Source organism: Egretta garzetta, unplaced genomic scaffold, assembly GCF_000687185.1.
Source record: "Egretta garzetta isolate BGI_Z169 unplaced genomic scaffold, ASM68718v1 scaffold322, whole genome shotgun sequence".
Taxonomy (NCBI): Eukaryota; Metazoa; Chordata; class Aves; order Pelecaniformes; family Ardeidae; genus Egretta; species Egretta garzetta.
The window spans coordinates 853,314-871,108 of NW_009259044.1; the positions used below are offsets into that span (position 1 = coordinate 853,314).

Genomic DNA, 17,795 nt, shown 5'->3' on the forward strand with positions numbered 1-17,795 from the left:
CATTTATGAACAGCCAAGGCCAGATGGTTCTGGGATTATGAATTATTTTCCCAGCTGCACCATTATGAAAAATCCCAAGAGTTTAGGGAGCTGGTATATGGGCAGAGCATTACTGGAAACAAAGTTTCTGAAAGGGTGGGGAGCACTCCTGAGTGATGCAAGTGGCTGTGACAGGGCCACCACTCAAAATGCCGTGTCCTTACAGTAAATGTCTTCAGCTGAAGCAAATGTCTTTGGCTGAGCTACTGCAGACCGATCCATCGCTAGATTGAAACTGCAACTAATAGAATTGGATCCTGCATTTCTTGTGCAACTTTTTTTCTACACTTTTTTTGGGTTTTTGGGGTTTTTTTGCATTCTTGCAAGCAAAAGAGAGCACACAGGTTTGTTACTGTCCACTTGTCATTTTGGTGAATCAGTATAAGAGGGTCACATAGGATGGATTTCTTCTTGCACTGAATCTGCAAGCCCACAGTAGACCAAGACATAAGAATAGAAGAAAGAGGCTGAAAAATATTTCTTGCTGTAAACAGGACTTCTGCTGCTCTGGGAACCATAAAGCATGTATCCACTGGCTTGTCTGGGGACATCAGAAGACCTGATGCTGGTAGAATTATATATATTACAGTTATTTCACATCTCTTTGTCTTTTGTTCTTGGCCATCTCCTCATTCCCACCTCCAGGAATGGAGAATTCATCTCCCAGTGTTGGGAAGGCAGCCAGCATTCCTGACTCCTATAGTGCATTCCCCAGGCTGCCCCACTTCCCCCAGTGCTCAGCAGTGGGTGGCTTCCTGCTGGGGCAGAGTGTGGGACATTTGTGGTTACTTGTGTTGCACATATTTGGCAAATATGCTCCATCGTCTCTCCCTTCTCCTTGCATTTTCTTTTAAGGATGTCTCATGTTGCATCTCTTTGTTCAGGTTTGACCCTCAGTCATTAATGTAGTTGACTGCAGGCTTTCACTGGTTTCACAGGAGTTTGGAAAGTGCACTCAAGTCATTGCATGCAAGAGCTTCCCCTTAGGTTGGTAACACTGTGAGTGACAGACCCGTCAGCCGTTCTTACTGAGCTTTTGTCTGTCTTTCCTAGTGGGTGGGAAATCCCACCCAGCTATCCCAGGGTTTTGTCTTTTTTCCACCCTACAATTTATATTCCCTTTTCATCTTCTGAGGAAATGCATGTCACATTTTCTGAGGTCTCGTTCTCACCCACTTCAGGCAGTGCTGAAAGCAAACGGCTTGTTAGCCTTCAGCATGTTACTTCTGCCATGCACCAGCGTGCTTTCTGCGTACAAGGAGCTACAGATGGAGCACAGCAGCCTCTGCTCACCAGAAAAATGAGCCAGTCTTTCTCTGCCCACCACTGTCTCATTCATAGTCACTGTGCTCCTTCTGCAACAATTCCCTGCTTTCTGAAACCAGACTGAAGCAAGTGAGAGAGTGAGCATTTTTTTATGTCCAAGAAGTGGATTAAATCTTGTGGAGGGCAAGGAAACAGCTCAGTGTGTACATTTGCATGGGGACGTTACCCTTTGGCCCTCAGATAACTTTATTCTTGCTCCAGGGTGATCATGACAAGTAGCCAGTGTTTCTTCATTGATAGCTTGAGACAAGTGATTCCCGGTAAAGAGTCACTGAAGCAAGTTTTACAATGAGTGTTTTTTGATATATCTATGTCCACGCCTTCAATGGGAATTGGACCGTTAAAGCAATCCTTGACTCTTACCGACACTGTTGTGTCAGGAACCTGTTGCCTCTCTGTGTTGTTGTCATGTATCAAAGCAATGCTGAGCAACTGAACGGATGACAGCGGTGGAGGTGGGGTAGTGCTCTGGGAATGTAAAGTGGACAGGAATCGACATGCTGTGTGATGTTAAGGCCCATAGGCCCAAAAAAGAAAGGCTGGAATGGAAGCCATGGCGAGCTCTCATGAACACAAAAGACGGTGAAATTGTTGCTGTAAGTGTAAGTGTGCTGAGCTCCTGATCCTGTTGGGAAGGTGCATGGGCAGAGAAGCAGCATGTTTAGCCCTGGGCATGTGATAGGATTCACTGCATGAGCCTTTCCCATGCCTCCCTTGCCTGCGTAGGTTCAGGTGAGTCCCTTCTGCATCAGCATGATCAGACTGAACCACTAGGACCACTTTTGAGTCCTTATGCAGCAGGGGAGTGGCTGGGGTTACATGCTTCCCTCTGATAACTGGGATTTGTACCTTACTTTGCATCTTTAAAAGTCTTCCTTCAGAGAGGCGGGATTCTGAACAGGGCAGGACTCTGCCTGTGCTGAGAGAGTTGCTACCGAATGGTTTACGCTGTGTAATCACAGTGCTTTTGGAGTGTGAATGCATACTGCTGGAGTTACTCTGGTTGACAGCTTTCACGTTGAGAGACTTGTGTTAGATACTCCATGGGACTTGGAAAGGAGGGAGCATTAAGATCAGAAAGAAGGTTGTTTTCTTGAGGTAAGGCTACCTCTTCACTGTGGAGTTTCCACAGAGTTTATTTGTGCATCTATTGATCAGCTCCAGCTTTTTCTAGGACTTTGTGTTTGGTGGAGCACTCCTTTTTCTGCCACGTGGTACACTACCCTCTGCATTCTCAGAACCTGCTGATTCTTACCAGAAACATTGCGAAGCTTTTTCAGGAAAAGTTTGCTATGCTGGGACCATGTCCTACAAATTAGATGCAGTGGAGGCAGGCCATTGGAACGGTAAGTGTTCAGTTGCATCGCAACTGGATTCCTGCATCTTACCAAAAGTCTTGGAATACATCAGGCAATGCCTGCCCCGCTGTGAGTCATCCACCCTGCAAAAGAGGCAAGGATTCTCGAGAGAGAATCGCGTGAGCAAATGTCCACTGGAAAAAGTCAATAGTGTGGGCATGTGGGGGGAGAAGATCATAAGATGATTCACCCTCTTCTTCATGGCCCTGGTCTAGCTTCCTTCAAACCATATAAAAGGACTGTCATTGATGTAGTGGGGTTTGGCCAGCTCTGTTCTAGGACCACATGGGCAGCAAGCTTTTAGATGAAATATTTGGGTGAGTAAAAGGCCACACTGCCTGTTCCTGCCATGTCAGTCTCTCATGTGTGCTATCTGTCCCTTGCAGCACAAGCTCATACTTGCTGCCTTCCAGATTCCATGGCAAAAGAACTAATTCTTTTTAAATGAAAACCATATCATAAAGGGCTGGATCTGTCATGCAGCTGAATAAACCACAGCCTTCCACACTGTTATTCACCATAGGCGTTCGTGTGTTCTCACTCGCTGTTGTTGACTTCTTGGCTGTTTGTTGAGTAGATAACCATATAAAATATCTGGTTACTTCATTATTGGAGAGTGACATAAACTTGGTTATGAAAACAAGAGTCCAGTAGTCATGGCTGCCCTTAAACTTTGTCTCTCCTGATAAAAAAAAACAAACAACTCAGCACCCATCGTGAACACCCCTGTTCTAGATAATGTTATATACATAATTACCATTTTTAATTACTTCAGATGCTTTAAGTAGGGTCACCTGCCCCTCTTCATCACAGCTCCCCAAAGTACCTCCTGGCAGCTTCTGAGACAGTCGAGCTATATTTAAGCGACTGTATTTACATGTTTGAAAAGCACAAGGTGAAAAAGTCTGTTTTCCATTAAGCCAACAGTTTTAGTGACCGTTGTTTTTGTAAGAAGCTTACGCAAGCTGTTTCATTGCCTCCTCCCCAGCTCAGCTCACCTCAGCGTGTTTCCCCAGCATTTGTTAGTTTGCCCTCCATCCAAGCCTCACTTGGACTCCCTTCTGACCCCTCTGGCTGTCTCTGCCTCTCTCCGGTTGCTTTGCAGATGCATCACCTTCCTAGGTCGCTCTCTTAAACTTACTGTCCTCATTTTGCACTGCAGCTCCTATTATAATTCCACCTCTAATGAGCAATCCCATTTCGCTTCTGCCTCTGTTATGCCTTTATTCTCAATTGGTTGGAAACCTCGTAACTTGCAAGATATCAGCATTTTATATTGAAATGTTAAACATGTTGAACCAGTTCAGAAATAGGCATCTTTCCAGTGATGCAGCTTCAATTTCAAACGTTAATAAAAATTCCTAACATTGAACTCGATTTGGGACTGGACGGCCCACAGGCTTGATTATGTGATATACTGTCTCCCACTTCTAAGTTGCTGGTTCAAATCCAGCCCAAGTCAGTAGCTGCTGAGAACCGTTGACGTACGTTCTCTGCGTAGTGACCTATATTGATTTGACTTTAATGGCCATGTTTAATGTTCTCAGCTGTCAGCCACGCACCCTGTATAACCTCCTTCCGTACCAGCATCTTTCTTTGTGGTTGAGATGGGATGGACTATAGAGATGGGGCTCCCTTCTCTACCATTCCTGAAGACCCAATAGGAAGTGGGAAGGGGGAGGAATTTTGTCCTTCAGTTATGTCCTTTGTATGGATAAACAGATGGCATTTGTGCCCACAGCATGTCTAAATATAGCAGGCTTTCCATGGGGCACTGTCATCCTGCCCAGAGTGGATAAATTGCAGATCCCATTCTCCCTTCCCTCTCACACTATGTGAGGATGTTGTCCTCTGCCCTCCCTTTACATTTCTTTTTCTCCAGTGGGGTTTAGAAAGAAATCTAGTGCTTAATCCTGGCTCTGCAGTTAATGCTAGGTTACTTCTGGGTGAGTCATGGCAAGCTGGGTCTCAGGGAATGACTTCCCCCACATGCTCTTTTGAGAAGATCAGTAGTGACCTACCCCACTGTGATGTGCAACTCCTGGTACTGCATACAGCTCTCAGCAATTCACTGTTGCCTTGTAGGAACAGAGCCTTTTAGAGAACATCTGCAGGCTAAGAGCCCTCTGTTATAAACACAGGTAGAGAAAACATACTTTCCGGCAAACAAAGATCAGCCAAGAATATAAAAACCTTAGTGGCCCCACTGAGCTTTTCACTTGGAGCAAGAGATATCACTGCCTTCTCCTGTCCCCTTCTGTGCTGGAGACATTGCTGTAGCAGGCCCTTTGCTCAATTCTTTGAGTCCATGTTGGTCTGCAGGGCGAGTGGTCCCAAGGATTTCTTGCTTTTTAGCATGCTGCTGAGCTTACACAGTTGCAGCAGCTTTTAAGTTGGTTCTTTAGGAGGACTCTCCCTTGGATTCCTCTGCCTGTAGAAGTGAGAGACAGACCACTTTCCTCATTTCCTTCTCGGTAGCTGGACGGCCTCACTGTCCTTTGCAGAAATGGTGACTTTGAGGTTAGTGCCAGTTGTGCGGAGAGCAATCAATCGTGTGTCATGCAGAAGTTTAATAAGCAGCTGGGGTGACAGCCAGGTCACCTTGGGTAGCCTTGCTAGTCCTGACTGTCACTTGTTTCTAAACTGAACCAGCATTTGACTCACCCTCAGTTACTTGCAGACAAATGGAATGGTTTGGCTATCACACGCTATGGAGAAATCTTACTAACAGCCAGCTGAAGTGCTTATTTGAAACAGAGGGACTATAGAAGCTCATGGTGTTTCCACTTATGGGTGTGGTTTTTTCAGGCCTCCCTTCTTCATAATTCTTTCTTTCACTTGCTACCTTCTCTCTGCCTTTTTCTGAAGAAAAGCTCTTCTTGTACTGCTGATGGTATTTTCTGTCAAACTTGCCTCTTGCCCCTACTTCACAGTGTCTCCCCACCAGAGGGGGAGTTTATGATAACAATCCTGGGGATTTCTCAAGTGGTCTGTTACCAGCCACAAAGTTGCAGCTGTTGAAAAAATTTAAAGCATCTCTTAAATCAGTTTCCCCCAGCCCTTGACGCTGTAACTCGGATTTGGGGCTTTTAATAGGAAACCTATTGAGAATCATAGTGGTTCTGATGAAGGTTTGTATACATGACCTTAAGAACTTGGAGGTGCAACGCACAGTGCATTGAAGGCGGTAAGAGGCTTTCCACAGGCTTTGGTGCGCTTTGGCTCTGGCTTTTAAAGAATAACAGGAAACATTGGAAAACACACCAAGGGTAAACAGAGCAGTTTAGTTACATTAACTGTCTAGAGGAGAAGCTCCACTAATGACCGAAACAAACAAAGCAAGTGCATTTATTTAGCATTGCTGTGGGAAAACAAATGGCTGTTAATTGAATTTAGCTAAAAAGGGTTACACAAGAAATTGGCCGGCTCAGGCCCAGAGTGTAATTCTGGCGTCCTGACCCAGTTCTGATTGCTGCGTAGACTCTGACGGAGAGTAGTGTCCTGGAAAGGAGCACAGACTTCAGAGAGGCCAGGGCTTTGAGAGACTGCATACGGTTTTTTATTCATAGCAATGCTACTTTAAAGTGTCGTTCTACAAAAAGCAGCATCAAAGAGATCTGTTGTTGTTGCCTCCCTATGACTCCTGATAAAATTTGCCTTGCTGTGATTATGTTAACGGTCAGAACTCAAACTGGTCAGTCAGCTTGTTTCTGGATTCACATATGATAAGCAACAATAAATAGGCTGCGGGACTCCTTCAGTGACGCCTTAGTGTCTTTGACTGATAACCAATGGATTATTTATATTAGAAAAGAAGCTGGAGTGTGAAACCGGAGTCCCGTTGTGCTTACTCTGAATAAGCATAGAATGAAAGGAGTTTAAGGGCTGGCAGTCTAAGCTGTCCTTGCTTGCCTTTGTGGAAGCTCATTGTCTTCAGGAGGAGAATGTGATGAACCGAAGGCTGAAATTTATCCTGTGCTTAGAATGGAGCTAGTGACGGTGGCAAAGAGCACAAAGGGAAACCAAGTCCCGCTCGTCTGCAATGGCTCTGCTGGCTTTGCTGTGTAAAGGATAACGTGCAGCGTGTGTTTGCTGCTCCTGATAAAATGGGTGGTTATGACTCGGAGAGCACAGAGGGCAGTGGTTTTGCAGGGTAATGTGGTGCCACTTTGACATTCCTAGTTCTAATCTAAGAGCCATTCTTATTAGCTGTTTTTTCAAGATCTGTTCATGTAAGAATAGAACTCCTTCCCATGGCAGAATATTTCAAGAGACTGATTATCTGCTTCTAATTCCATGTGAACTTCTGAATAGCAGGTAAGATTAGATGATCACAAAGAAAATGCAAAGTACTGAATCAGCGCTTGCAGTGCTGTTTAGTACAAACCCATAATGTTCTGTCCGATTTATTTCTGTAAAAAGGAAGGGGGGCTATTCATTAGTGAAAAGAATCAGCATGGCATTACATTTACTGTGTGTTTAAGAAAAACTGATCCCTTTGATGTAGCTGGAGACCCTTGAACTTCAGAAAAGAATGTGTTAGCATGCTAGGGTATGCCTTAGTCCTGCAGGTCATTTAATCCTTTCCTCAAGTGAGTCATTGTAAGGTAAAGTAGATGCTGGGAAAAGTTCTGTACTGCCAATTAAAACAGGCTCCAAAGGTGTTGCTGGTTTCATTCTACCAGAAACTCATCACAGAGAGGCCAGTAGAGGTTGTCTATGTACCTCGAGGCCAGATCCCTAACTAATATAAACTGGCATGGTTCTTTTGACTTAGCAGAACTCCTTTGCTTTTTACCAATAGCTCAGGCTCAATCCCTTTATGCTTACAACTTTTTAAAGAATTTCTTTTAAGAAATCAGGAATGATTCAGAAAGGTGCCAATTTCCACACATATAAGAATTGAACAAATTTCAGAAGCAGCCTGTAAATGACTCTGAGATGTGAGTTCTAACTCAGTCTTTATAGCAAATATGTTCTATCTATCTGCCTCAAACACCAAGCTGAGTAATGAATGTTAGCCTCAGCATTCCTCCTAGGCAGACATCTTTCATGAGGTCAGGTTTAAAATGAAGTTATGGACAGGAATGTACTAATTAGTAACTGTTGCCCTTGTTTGCCAACAAGAAAATCCCACTTTCAACACATTTAACAAAGAATAAATGAAGTTAATCAGAAAGCTAAGGCATTAGTCTTAATTAAGGAACTCTCTTAGACCAAACACTAGTCTTTTTGTGGAAGAGATAAAATCAGGGAGCCTAAACCACTTTGGAATGTCAGGAAGATGGTTTGTTTTCACCTTTTTCAAGTGGAACAGCTGAGGTGCCGACCAGGGGGCCGTTCAGGAAGCTGCCAGAGTGGGAGTGCTGCCAAGTCCCGTCCCAAAGAAGCCCTGACAGAGGAGAAACCTGAAGTACCCAAATTTGAGTCTCAGCACTGTGGCAGTCACAAGGCAGGCAAGCTGACAGAAACCTTGGAAACCTGCCTCGTTTCCATTAGAAAAATTAACACGATTGCTGCATGCCCACAAGCCTTCTAAACTGGCATTTTGGGGCAGGCAAACTTTCCTCTGGAAGCTTTCCAGCAAGCTTACATACCTTGCTTCGTGGTACTTAGCTCTTCCTTTCCTGACTCTTAGGAATACAGACTTTAGATGGGCTTATTTGCATTGGAGGAATACTGCTGGAACTTTCTTCCTAGCATGTGAAGAGTTTTCTCTGTGTGTAGAAACAACATGGGTAAAATATTTGGAGTGAAATCCAGGCTCCATTGAAGTCAATGGCAAAACTCCCATTCACTTCAGTGGAGCAGGAATTTCACTCTTTACTGTTTTGAAGTTAGAGTTACTAATAGACTGTTAAATTATTCCTATGTGCATCAAACAAAATGTGCTTGATGTTGATGTTTCTGCTGTGTTCAAAACCCACAAAGGTTTAAAAACAAGAATAACTAGGAACTTCTGAGTCTAAAAATTACGTTAAATGTAGTTTTGCTAGAAATAATAATGTCCCTGGAGATAAACCTAAAATAATAGACTCCACCATATAATCTTCACTTTAAGCTAAAAATAGCGTAGATGGCAGTTTAATCTAAGCCATAATTATCAAACTGCCGAAGCCGGTTTTGGTTCACTGCAACTAGAAATGTATGTCGTTTTTAGGCTTTGAACAGTAGAGTCCCAAAACTGGAGAGAGCAAAGCCAAGAGCGTAGTCAGAAAGCAAACAGGAGCCTCTGATTTGTAGAGAAATAGCAGGGATTAAAGAGTCCAACACCATATTTAAAGGGACTGCTCCTGGCTTGCTCAGCCCAGCCAGCTGGAGACCTAGCGAGTTCCTATTAATCTGTGTTTTCAGCCCCAAATCGGTGACTGTTGTTTTGCTAGAAAGTGACAGTGGCCATGCAAGGCACCTTTTGTCTGAAAGCCATTTTCATGTTGGAGTTGAAGGAAGAATATTAAACTTTCATGCGATTTAAAAAAATTATTTTAGTGATCATTTCAAAGTAGGGTGGAAAACCCTTAACTCACTTTCACTGCCAGGCAGCATGGTACGATGGGCTGAGTGTAGGACTGCCAGTCAGGACTTCTGACATTTCACTGATGTAGCAGGTGAACTTGGTCACATCATTTATCCCTTCTTTGCCACCATGAGAGCTGTTCACAAAGGCTTTCCTCCAGCAGAGGAGTCTCTCCTTCCTACAGTGGCAAAGGCGTCTCACCTTCCTACAGTGGCAATAGAGATTACTCTGAGCAGTGATTTGCTGCAGCAGCCCAGTGGTGGAGACTCGACTAATGATTACAAGGGTCTCGAGTGGGAAGGTGGATGGAGATTTAAAGTAATACTTTTCAGTTTCTGAATACTCTGAAACCCTCACATGAAATGCATCCATGAGTTCCTTTGGATGTTTATACTACACGATCTGCTGTTTGTTTAGATGGTTTGTTTTGCTGAGTAGGTCACATTCTGTTCTTGCTGAGGCTGGCATGGGGCAGTCTTGGTGCTTGTTTGGACAGTGCTTGCAGAAATGGGAGCTTGACTCTGCCTCAGGCTCCTATCTGAGCATTGCTGTCACAGCCATAGACTAATTTAGGTTGGAAGGGCCACTGGAGGTCGGCTGATCCAACCCACCGCTCAAAGAAGGATCAGCTTCAAAGTTAGATGAGAGATTGTACAATACCACAAATTTAGAGAAATGTTTTTCCTAACAGTGGAGTTATTCTAAATTCACATGGACACAACAACAAAACTGGCCCATCTCTAGTATTAATTTGTTGACCATTCTCTCAGTATGATTATAAGGACTATATCCACTAGATTTGAGAAAGCAATAAAAAATTTTCAATAACCACTACCTTTGATAGTCTAGCAGATATCCTTTGGCTGTGCTACATCACTTCTTCAGGTTCACTTCTCATGAACCCTCAAATAGTTATATTTCCTGGCAGGAAAGTCCATAGGAAGCACATTTAAAAGCTTCAAACAGATAAATACTAAAACCTTTGTGAAATTAAGGCAAAGGATAAAGTCAAGGAACCTATATCTCTTGATTAAACAGAGGAATAGGTGAATCATTGTGTTACTTGTGCAGCCTGTTTTCAACTTGTTAATTGCTAAAAGTGTCATTACTAAGTCCAACAGGAAATGAGAAACCCACATCATAACTTGATAGTTTTTTTGTCTTGTTTTGTTTTAATCAAACAGCATGGGAATGAGCCATGATGATGATCATCAACCCTGCGCAGGGAGGTCTCATATTATGTCTGGAGAATGGGTGAAGGGCAGGAACCCAAGTGACCTTTCCTGGTCTTCATGCAGCCGCGATGACCTTGAAAACTTCCTAAAGTAAGGATTGTGCTGATTATCAAAAATCCAATCAGGCAAGCATCCAATGTGTTATTTGAAAGTGAAAGCCTAAACAATTTTCCTTAAAAAAAAGTGCATGCATATATCATTAGGGTGTTCAAGTTTGAATCTGTCTCCATACAGTAGCCCCTTTGAAACTGAGGTTTGCAGAGAGGCAGAAAAATTGTGTGCAGTTGTCAAGGTACTGATAGTTTCTTAAAAACAATCCCAGATCACCTTAATTTTACAAAAAATCCCCTTCATGTTTGTGATGACAGAAATCTGTGTGTAGGTGGCCTGAAAAAAATCTCTGTTGAAGGATGCTGCCAGCTTTGTGTTGTGGCTTTTACTGTCATTATTATTAAATAGCTTTTATTTTATGGAAACTTTATTTTGCCTGGAGGTAATTCTGATGTGTTTTCTTACCCCTCAGTGAGTGTTGGTCTTCACTATAAACTTCTTTCCCACTGCATCCGTATTTCAGTTCATCATGTTCAACAGTTCAGGAAGAATTTCTGTCCTGCTGCTTGTTAACTTTCATCCACTATAGCAAGCACTGGAATTGTCTAAACTCTCTAATTGTGGTCTTAGACCTACAGTGCAGTTCTCTGACAGTGTCTGGCACAGTGGCCAGTGCTTTTATTGCTAGAAATGGATTCAGCATGGAAAGTTCCTCACTCTGGGGATTAGAGGTGGGAGAGAAAGGAAAATAATGAAAGAAAATGGGAAATCTACTGTTACATTAAAGGCATGAAGTTGAAAATGAAGTTGCATCTGAACTCACTGATCACTGGTCCCTGATAGAGGTGAGATGACAAAGTGATACTCCAATTTGTAAAAGATTGTTGAGAAGGCAAAGGGAAAAATCTTTCCTTTATGTCTGTGACTGAAAAGAAGTCAAGGGCTTAAAATTCAGCTAGGAGGATTCAGGTGAGACAAGATAGAAGACTTTCTAGCTGTCACTCTAAGGTTCGTGAAACTTTGGAATAGATAGCCTGAAGGCAGAATTGAGTCTCTGTCAGAGTTTTAGTAATAGTTTAAACAAATGTTTAACTCAGAATAACGTGAATATAGTCGATTCTGCCTTGGGCCAGGGATGAGTTCCCAAGGACATTTCTATCCATAGTTTTCAATGACTCAGAAGGCTTCCAGATATATACTGGGAAAAATCACCACTGTTTCAGATGAGGTCATCGTATTCCCTGTTAAAGAGAGGACAACAGCTTCTCAACAGCAGCGATCTAGCACTCCGGTTCAAAGGTGCTTTCCCTTAAAGGCATATTTAACTCTTACACTTCACAGGTCGAAGGTCAGCACCTGTTTGCTGGTAACAGACCCCCGAAGCCAATACGCAGTGCGGCTCCCTCACAAGCTGCCTGGGATGCACTACAGTGCCGATGAACAGTGCCAGATACTTTTTGGGACCAATGCTACGTTCTGTAAGAATATGGAGGTAAGAGCTCACGGGGTGTACCTGGAAACAAGGTGGGAAGTAGAAATAAAGCTGTCAAGCATTGGGGAAGAAAAGGTATCTGTGCTTTCCCTGGAACTACTTCATGGGATTTCCAGCATGTTCAGCACTGCTGTTAGAAAATCAGTAGTAAAACTCCTATTGATGTTCATGTCAACAGCACATACTTCTGCAGTCCTCCTCCTCTCCCTGCATTGGTCTTGTTAATCTCCTAGAGCAGACCTAGAAAAGCTTTTGTTTGTACTGAGTCTTAATTTAGGGACAGGTCCCTTTTGACACTGTTTTGCTGAAGTACTCAGTAGAGATTGATTTGCTGGACGTTCAGCTGAGATGAAAGTCTCTTCTCACAAGGGTGCTTGCCTACTTCCACAGACTCAGCTTAGATGACTCTCTCGATCTTTCAGTAGACCTCACCTTCAGACCGTTACAGTGTTCTTAGGAGCTGACTCTAATTCTATGCCAAGGAAATATAAATGACTGCTTGTTTGATGAGGCCATTTAGAGATTTGTGCAGAATGAGGCCCCTTCCTCTGTATTTTCTAAGCAACATGATGTTTAATCAGAATTTGGGCGCAACATGGCTTATATGACATGGTTGGTTGGCAAAATGGAAACACTGATTTTTGGTGTCTCTACAAGTAGGTCACATTTGAGATGAGGCTGTCTGACTTGTCCTCTGGAATTTAGACAGCTAAACTTTTCCTAAGGTCTTGCACATAATTAGATGTCTTCATTCTGGCCAGAGGTTGTCTGCATCCCACTTTGGATAGGGGCTGGAGAAATGCTTACTTCCAGTGTGGCCTCGGAGATATCCAGGAGAAAGTCATGAAGCACTGTGTTCTGTCACCAGCACCAGCTGGCACCATTCCGTCCTACATAGACAGGCATGAAGCAGCCAGGTTTCTTGCTGTCATTAACTAGCCATTTGTATTTTTTAGTTGTCCCTTATTCCCATTCTGAACAATCTTGGGATCTTAAATCAGTGTTAACAGAGAAAATAATAATCAGTGATAACTGACATTTCTAAGTGCCAAATTACTAAAACTGTTGAACACATGCAAGTCCTGGGAACATGCTCTTAGTTTCACATTTGCTGTTTTATTTATTTTGGATTTGGAAACTAGCTAATATAAAACAATAAGAAAAGAATCTGGATAGGTTGTATTTTCCAGCTCCATCAAGAAAATGCAGACCACCAGGACTACTGTACTGGAAGCAAAGTATTAGAATTTAGGTCTGTAAAGAAAACCCCAGATCTACCCAGGATGATTCAAGTTCTTCCACTTGTGTGGGTGTCACCCAGCTTGACTGCTGTTGGAATAGATATTTGCTATTTCCCTTGTTGCGATAAAAAACATTCTGTTTCTGGATAGTCCAGTGCCTAATGAGAATGTCAGCCTACTGGTAGGTGGTCAGCATTTCTCATGCAGAAATTGCATGTCCAGTCTGGAATTGCTTCAGGGACAAGTTGCTTGCCAGAAGAACAAGCCAACAGGCTCTGTTCTTCTCTGTAAGATACAGACAGCAGGTGTTTGTGTCTCCCAAGATTTTTCACCAGTCTTATTATTTGACATCTTAGAACACAATGAAAACTGTGCTATTTTCCTCCATCAGTCCCCTAGTATCTCCCAAAGAAAAGCATATTTTGTAAGGATTTTAGCGCTTTCTAACAAGAAGCCTTGTAGAACTTCAGCAGATTAAAAACAATCTGCAATCGCTTATTTAGAAGTAATTTTCTGTTACAGATATGTATTAAGCATTAGCGTTCACACGGTGAAGCTTTGGATCAATTCTGTCACATGCCATTAATTTAAGTAAATATTTGCATCCCATTATGCTACTCTGAATTGGCATTTGAAGGCAATGAAAGGAAATTCTTTAGAGGAAATTTTCAGCTTTAATTTTTAAACCTTGAAGTCTGTGTTCTTTTCACCTTTGTGTTTCTCATGCCTCATCTGCAGAATGCTTGTATCGTAAGTCTCAAAGCTGTCTACAAAAATATGAACCAAAAAAAAATTGGCACTAGTCATTGGCATTAGCTGTAGAAATTACTGGCAAATATAGCTGTCTCCTCTTTTAGCCAATGGTAATGTGGTATTTTTAATTCAATAAAGTATTAAAAAAATCCAAATGTAAAAGTAATAAACATTTGACAGTAAATATTTGTTACAAAAAGGAAATAAACTTCAGGAAATGAGCCTCCTCAATCTTTTTATGATTACATGTGTCTACTGTCTGTTTTCTTATTTAATAAAAGAGTTACATTATAACATTTCATTGGAGATAGTTGAGCTACATAATTCTATCAGGCAAACTAGAGGACCTATATTCAAAAATGCCATGCAATCTGGTTGTAGAGCAAATTTCCGAGATTAGATGAATCCAAAATTTCGACATTTTTGAGAAACTGCAGAAACTTTCTGTGCGGAAATCTCCTTCCCTTAAAGGCATCAAGGCCCAAATTTTTGAAGGAATGTAATTTCCTTTGCCCTCACAGAGAGTCAGGTGCCTAAATGCTTGGCAGTGTCTGGACCTCAGACACTGGTCCAACTAGATAGTTAATACATGAATATTCAACCTTATCAGGATATTTCAGATTACATCTTCAAAATTCTTGTTCCATGTTTGTTTTTAATGATAAGTCAGATGCCCTAGTACAAAATAGTAGCCCTCAGAATTATAAATTTGCCAAACCAGCAATCCTGCCACTATTCTGCTCCAAATTTGCAGAACAAAAATGAAAACATATGAGGTAGGCTCAGCTTTACATAAACCACACCTCTTGATGTTCCTTTTTAATTTGCTTGGACACTGTCTACGTTTTAATATACTAAAATTTTAAAAAATGAACTAATTAACATCATGGTTATATGATAATTAGCTTAATCAAAGCCTGGTTATATGATAATTAGCTTAATCAAAGCCTATGATGTCCAAGATGTCTAATTTAGGATCTGGTTCTGTAACATCAATGTTAGGTAAGATTTACGAGCACGTCACCTGTTTAAGGAGCTGTGAAATCAGGCTTTTAGGGCGGATGCTTATTAGGCTGGGAACAATCCATTTCTATTTATTTGAAAAGTACTGCTTTATTTTAATACTGTGTGAATAATAAGTGGCAAGATTACCTGACAGCCCCTTGAGGGAGTGCAAGTCCATTTTGGTGCATGCTGTGCTCATAATTTTATTGGTTTGCGATACATCCAGGTGGCTGGTTTTGGATTAAATTTAATCTGAGTATTAGATGGGTGAGTCCTTGCTCATCATCAGGAAAGTAACTGTTTCCATGGCTCCATGTAAGAACTAGTTCTGATCTGAGGAACTGAATAAGAAAATAGAAGTTGGGCAGTTCTGAAGTGAGATGATTTCACATATGATAATTAATATCTCAAGAACCTTCAGTAGTTCCCCCTTCACATCTGAGTTGCATGGTTTTCTCTGGTAATATGTAAAGGGATCAAAAGTGCTTTCGCGTGGTGCTTTCTGTTAATCTTTCCCATTGCAAATCTCAGGCATTCTGACCACTGGGAACGCTTATCTAGCAGGACATACAAATGTGCTTCCACCATACCAGAGATGCTGCCTATTTTCAGGTGGGAGGCTGTACAGTCATGCCCTTCTTGCAGTGCTAGAAGAGCTTTTGGCTCACCTAAGAGTTTGCAAAGTGATCTTTATTTTGAGGGAGGTAAGTTACTTTTAGGAGAAATTAAATAGACGACCATGTCATTCTCAAGCTCTGAGCAAAACAGATACAAGTTGCAGAAAAAGCTAAACAGCAACGCATGTTTGACACTGCATAGTGCATTGTTGATGTACCCCAAACACAAAGATCTTTTGGGATTCTGGTTGCTAAATGTTGACGTGAGTCCAGGGCTAATGTGCTCGGTTGTGCAAATTACAGGCAGTTCAACCTGTCTGACCTCTGTTCTTCAGATTCATACCGTGCTATGAATCATGGAATCACGTATTGTGACCCCTACTCAAGAAGAAGCAAAAAGCTTCAACCCCATTCAAGTGATGAAGGCTTCTGCAGAGAGCAGGCTTTAACTCTTTGCTGTCCCCTTTATTTAGCAGTGCTGTCAATGAGAGGAATAGCACAGCTGGCTTCTGCTGAATCTCTCTCAGAGCGGGGATGGTGTTCCTCCACCAGAAATACGTAAAAATGCATTGTTCATAACCTCACATGAAAATATGCTGTGTGTTTAATCAGAACACTGGGTTTATTTTTCAGACTGGCATGCCTACGAACAGAGGCTTTTGCACTGAAATTATATTTATGGAAAAAATGTGATTTCTATCTCTTGTATCAAGTGTTTGGCTTTTTGTTTTATATGCCTTTTGGCTTATTTATTATTAACACATTTTTGCGGGTTTTTACATAACCATTACCTTTCAGTATTGTTTTGAGTCATAACTGGGCTTAGGCTGAAATGGCATGTGGAAAGAGATTAGCATTGCTACAAAGAGATTTTTTTCTGAAAAAGGGACACCCTCAACTCAGATGTAACTGGGAATGTGAATTTTGACATGACACTGTTTTTAGAAAAATTAAACCAGCTAGAATTGGCTCTACTGTTTTTTCTTAAGTTCAAGTTGTTTTTTAACAAATAGAGATATTTCCTAGTATCTAGAAGCTATGGAGCAGCAGCACAGAACAAGAGGGCAAAGTTGATCGTAAGCCAAAGGAGACTGAGTAGATTTCTGGGCTGAAATGGAAAAGGAGAGGTACCAAAAAACCAAGTAAAGGAAGAGCAACAATTGTAATAATCAAGTGGATATTACATATCTCTTCATTTTCCCTTTTTGGTGGTATGGTGGTGAATATAATTAAGCAATTGTAGTTCTCTCTGTGGTCTTGATCTTGCAAAGAGACTGGCAGAGTGGACTCTTGGACTCCATGCATAGGAATCAATGGGCCTCTGTCTGTTTTTTCTTTTCAGGGTCATTTGCAAGATCCAAATGTTGGTAGCAAGCCCTATTATTTAGTAATGTATAGAATATTTACAGGAACATGGTAATTAGATTGAGAGCTGATCTATCCTGAAAATAATAGGTTGCATTGTCATTTTCTGTACAACCAGGGACTTTGTCTGCATAATTTTCCATTACACACTTTAGCTTCTGTGTAAATAGAATAATAATAATAAATCTCAGGGAGGATGGGTTTAGTTTTCTGAGGTTTGCAGGATAGAAGCCTGGCAATTCTAAAATAAAATGAGAATATTTTCTTTTTTAGAAGTTAAGGTAATAATTTACTTAATTGCCATACTATATTTTATAGTTTTCCTAATGTAGGTTGTTAAAATTCAGACTATTTTCACATTGCCTGTTTCATACGAAACTGAAGTGTCCTATTTCACTGCTTCTGTATGTTGCAAAAAGACCTTTTTCTCTTTATTTTCAGTGGAAATACTTTTTGTTTAAGAGAGCGAAAGAAAGAGAGAGAAGCAGAGTTCCTGCCTGGGCAGCACAGCCCAGTTTACAATTATTGGAATGCTTCAGAAATTTTTGTACGTGTTTCAGTTTGGAAGATGGTCAAAACACATTCTGGTGCAGTGGTTTAAAGAAAAATAAAAAGAGAGAGTGGAACCAAAATAAAATTATAAAAATACAATGTGGAAATTTAAGAATATAAAAATAATAAACTCTTAAAAATAACACAGAGTGCCTATTAAGAATCAAGCACTTGAACTTGGCAATTCTACATTTCTTATTAAGACACAAGGGGAGGGAGAAAGAATTAGTGTAGCCTTGTGATG

The 17,795-nt window shown here is 41.5% G+C and overlaps 1 protein-coding gene across 1 annotated transcript in view; it reads left to right on the forward strand.

Annotated features, from left to right (window-relative positions):
- Positions 1–17,795, forward strand: part of ADAMTS17 (ADAM metallopeptidase with thrombospondin type 1 motif 17) — a 183,698-nt gene that overhangs the window by 75,699 nt on the left and 90,204 nt on the right. Inside the window, exons 8-10 of the mRNA XM_035890595.1 lie at positions 7,038–7,040; positions 10,425–10,565; positions 11,868–12,018. Of these exons, the coding sequence (XP_035746488.1) occupies positions 7,038–7,040; positions 10,425–10,565; positions 11,868–12,018 (295 nt within the window). The remainder of the gene's footprint in view (positions 1–7,037; positions 7,041–10,424; positions 10,566–11,867; positions 12,019–17,795) is intronic.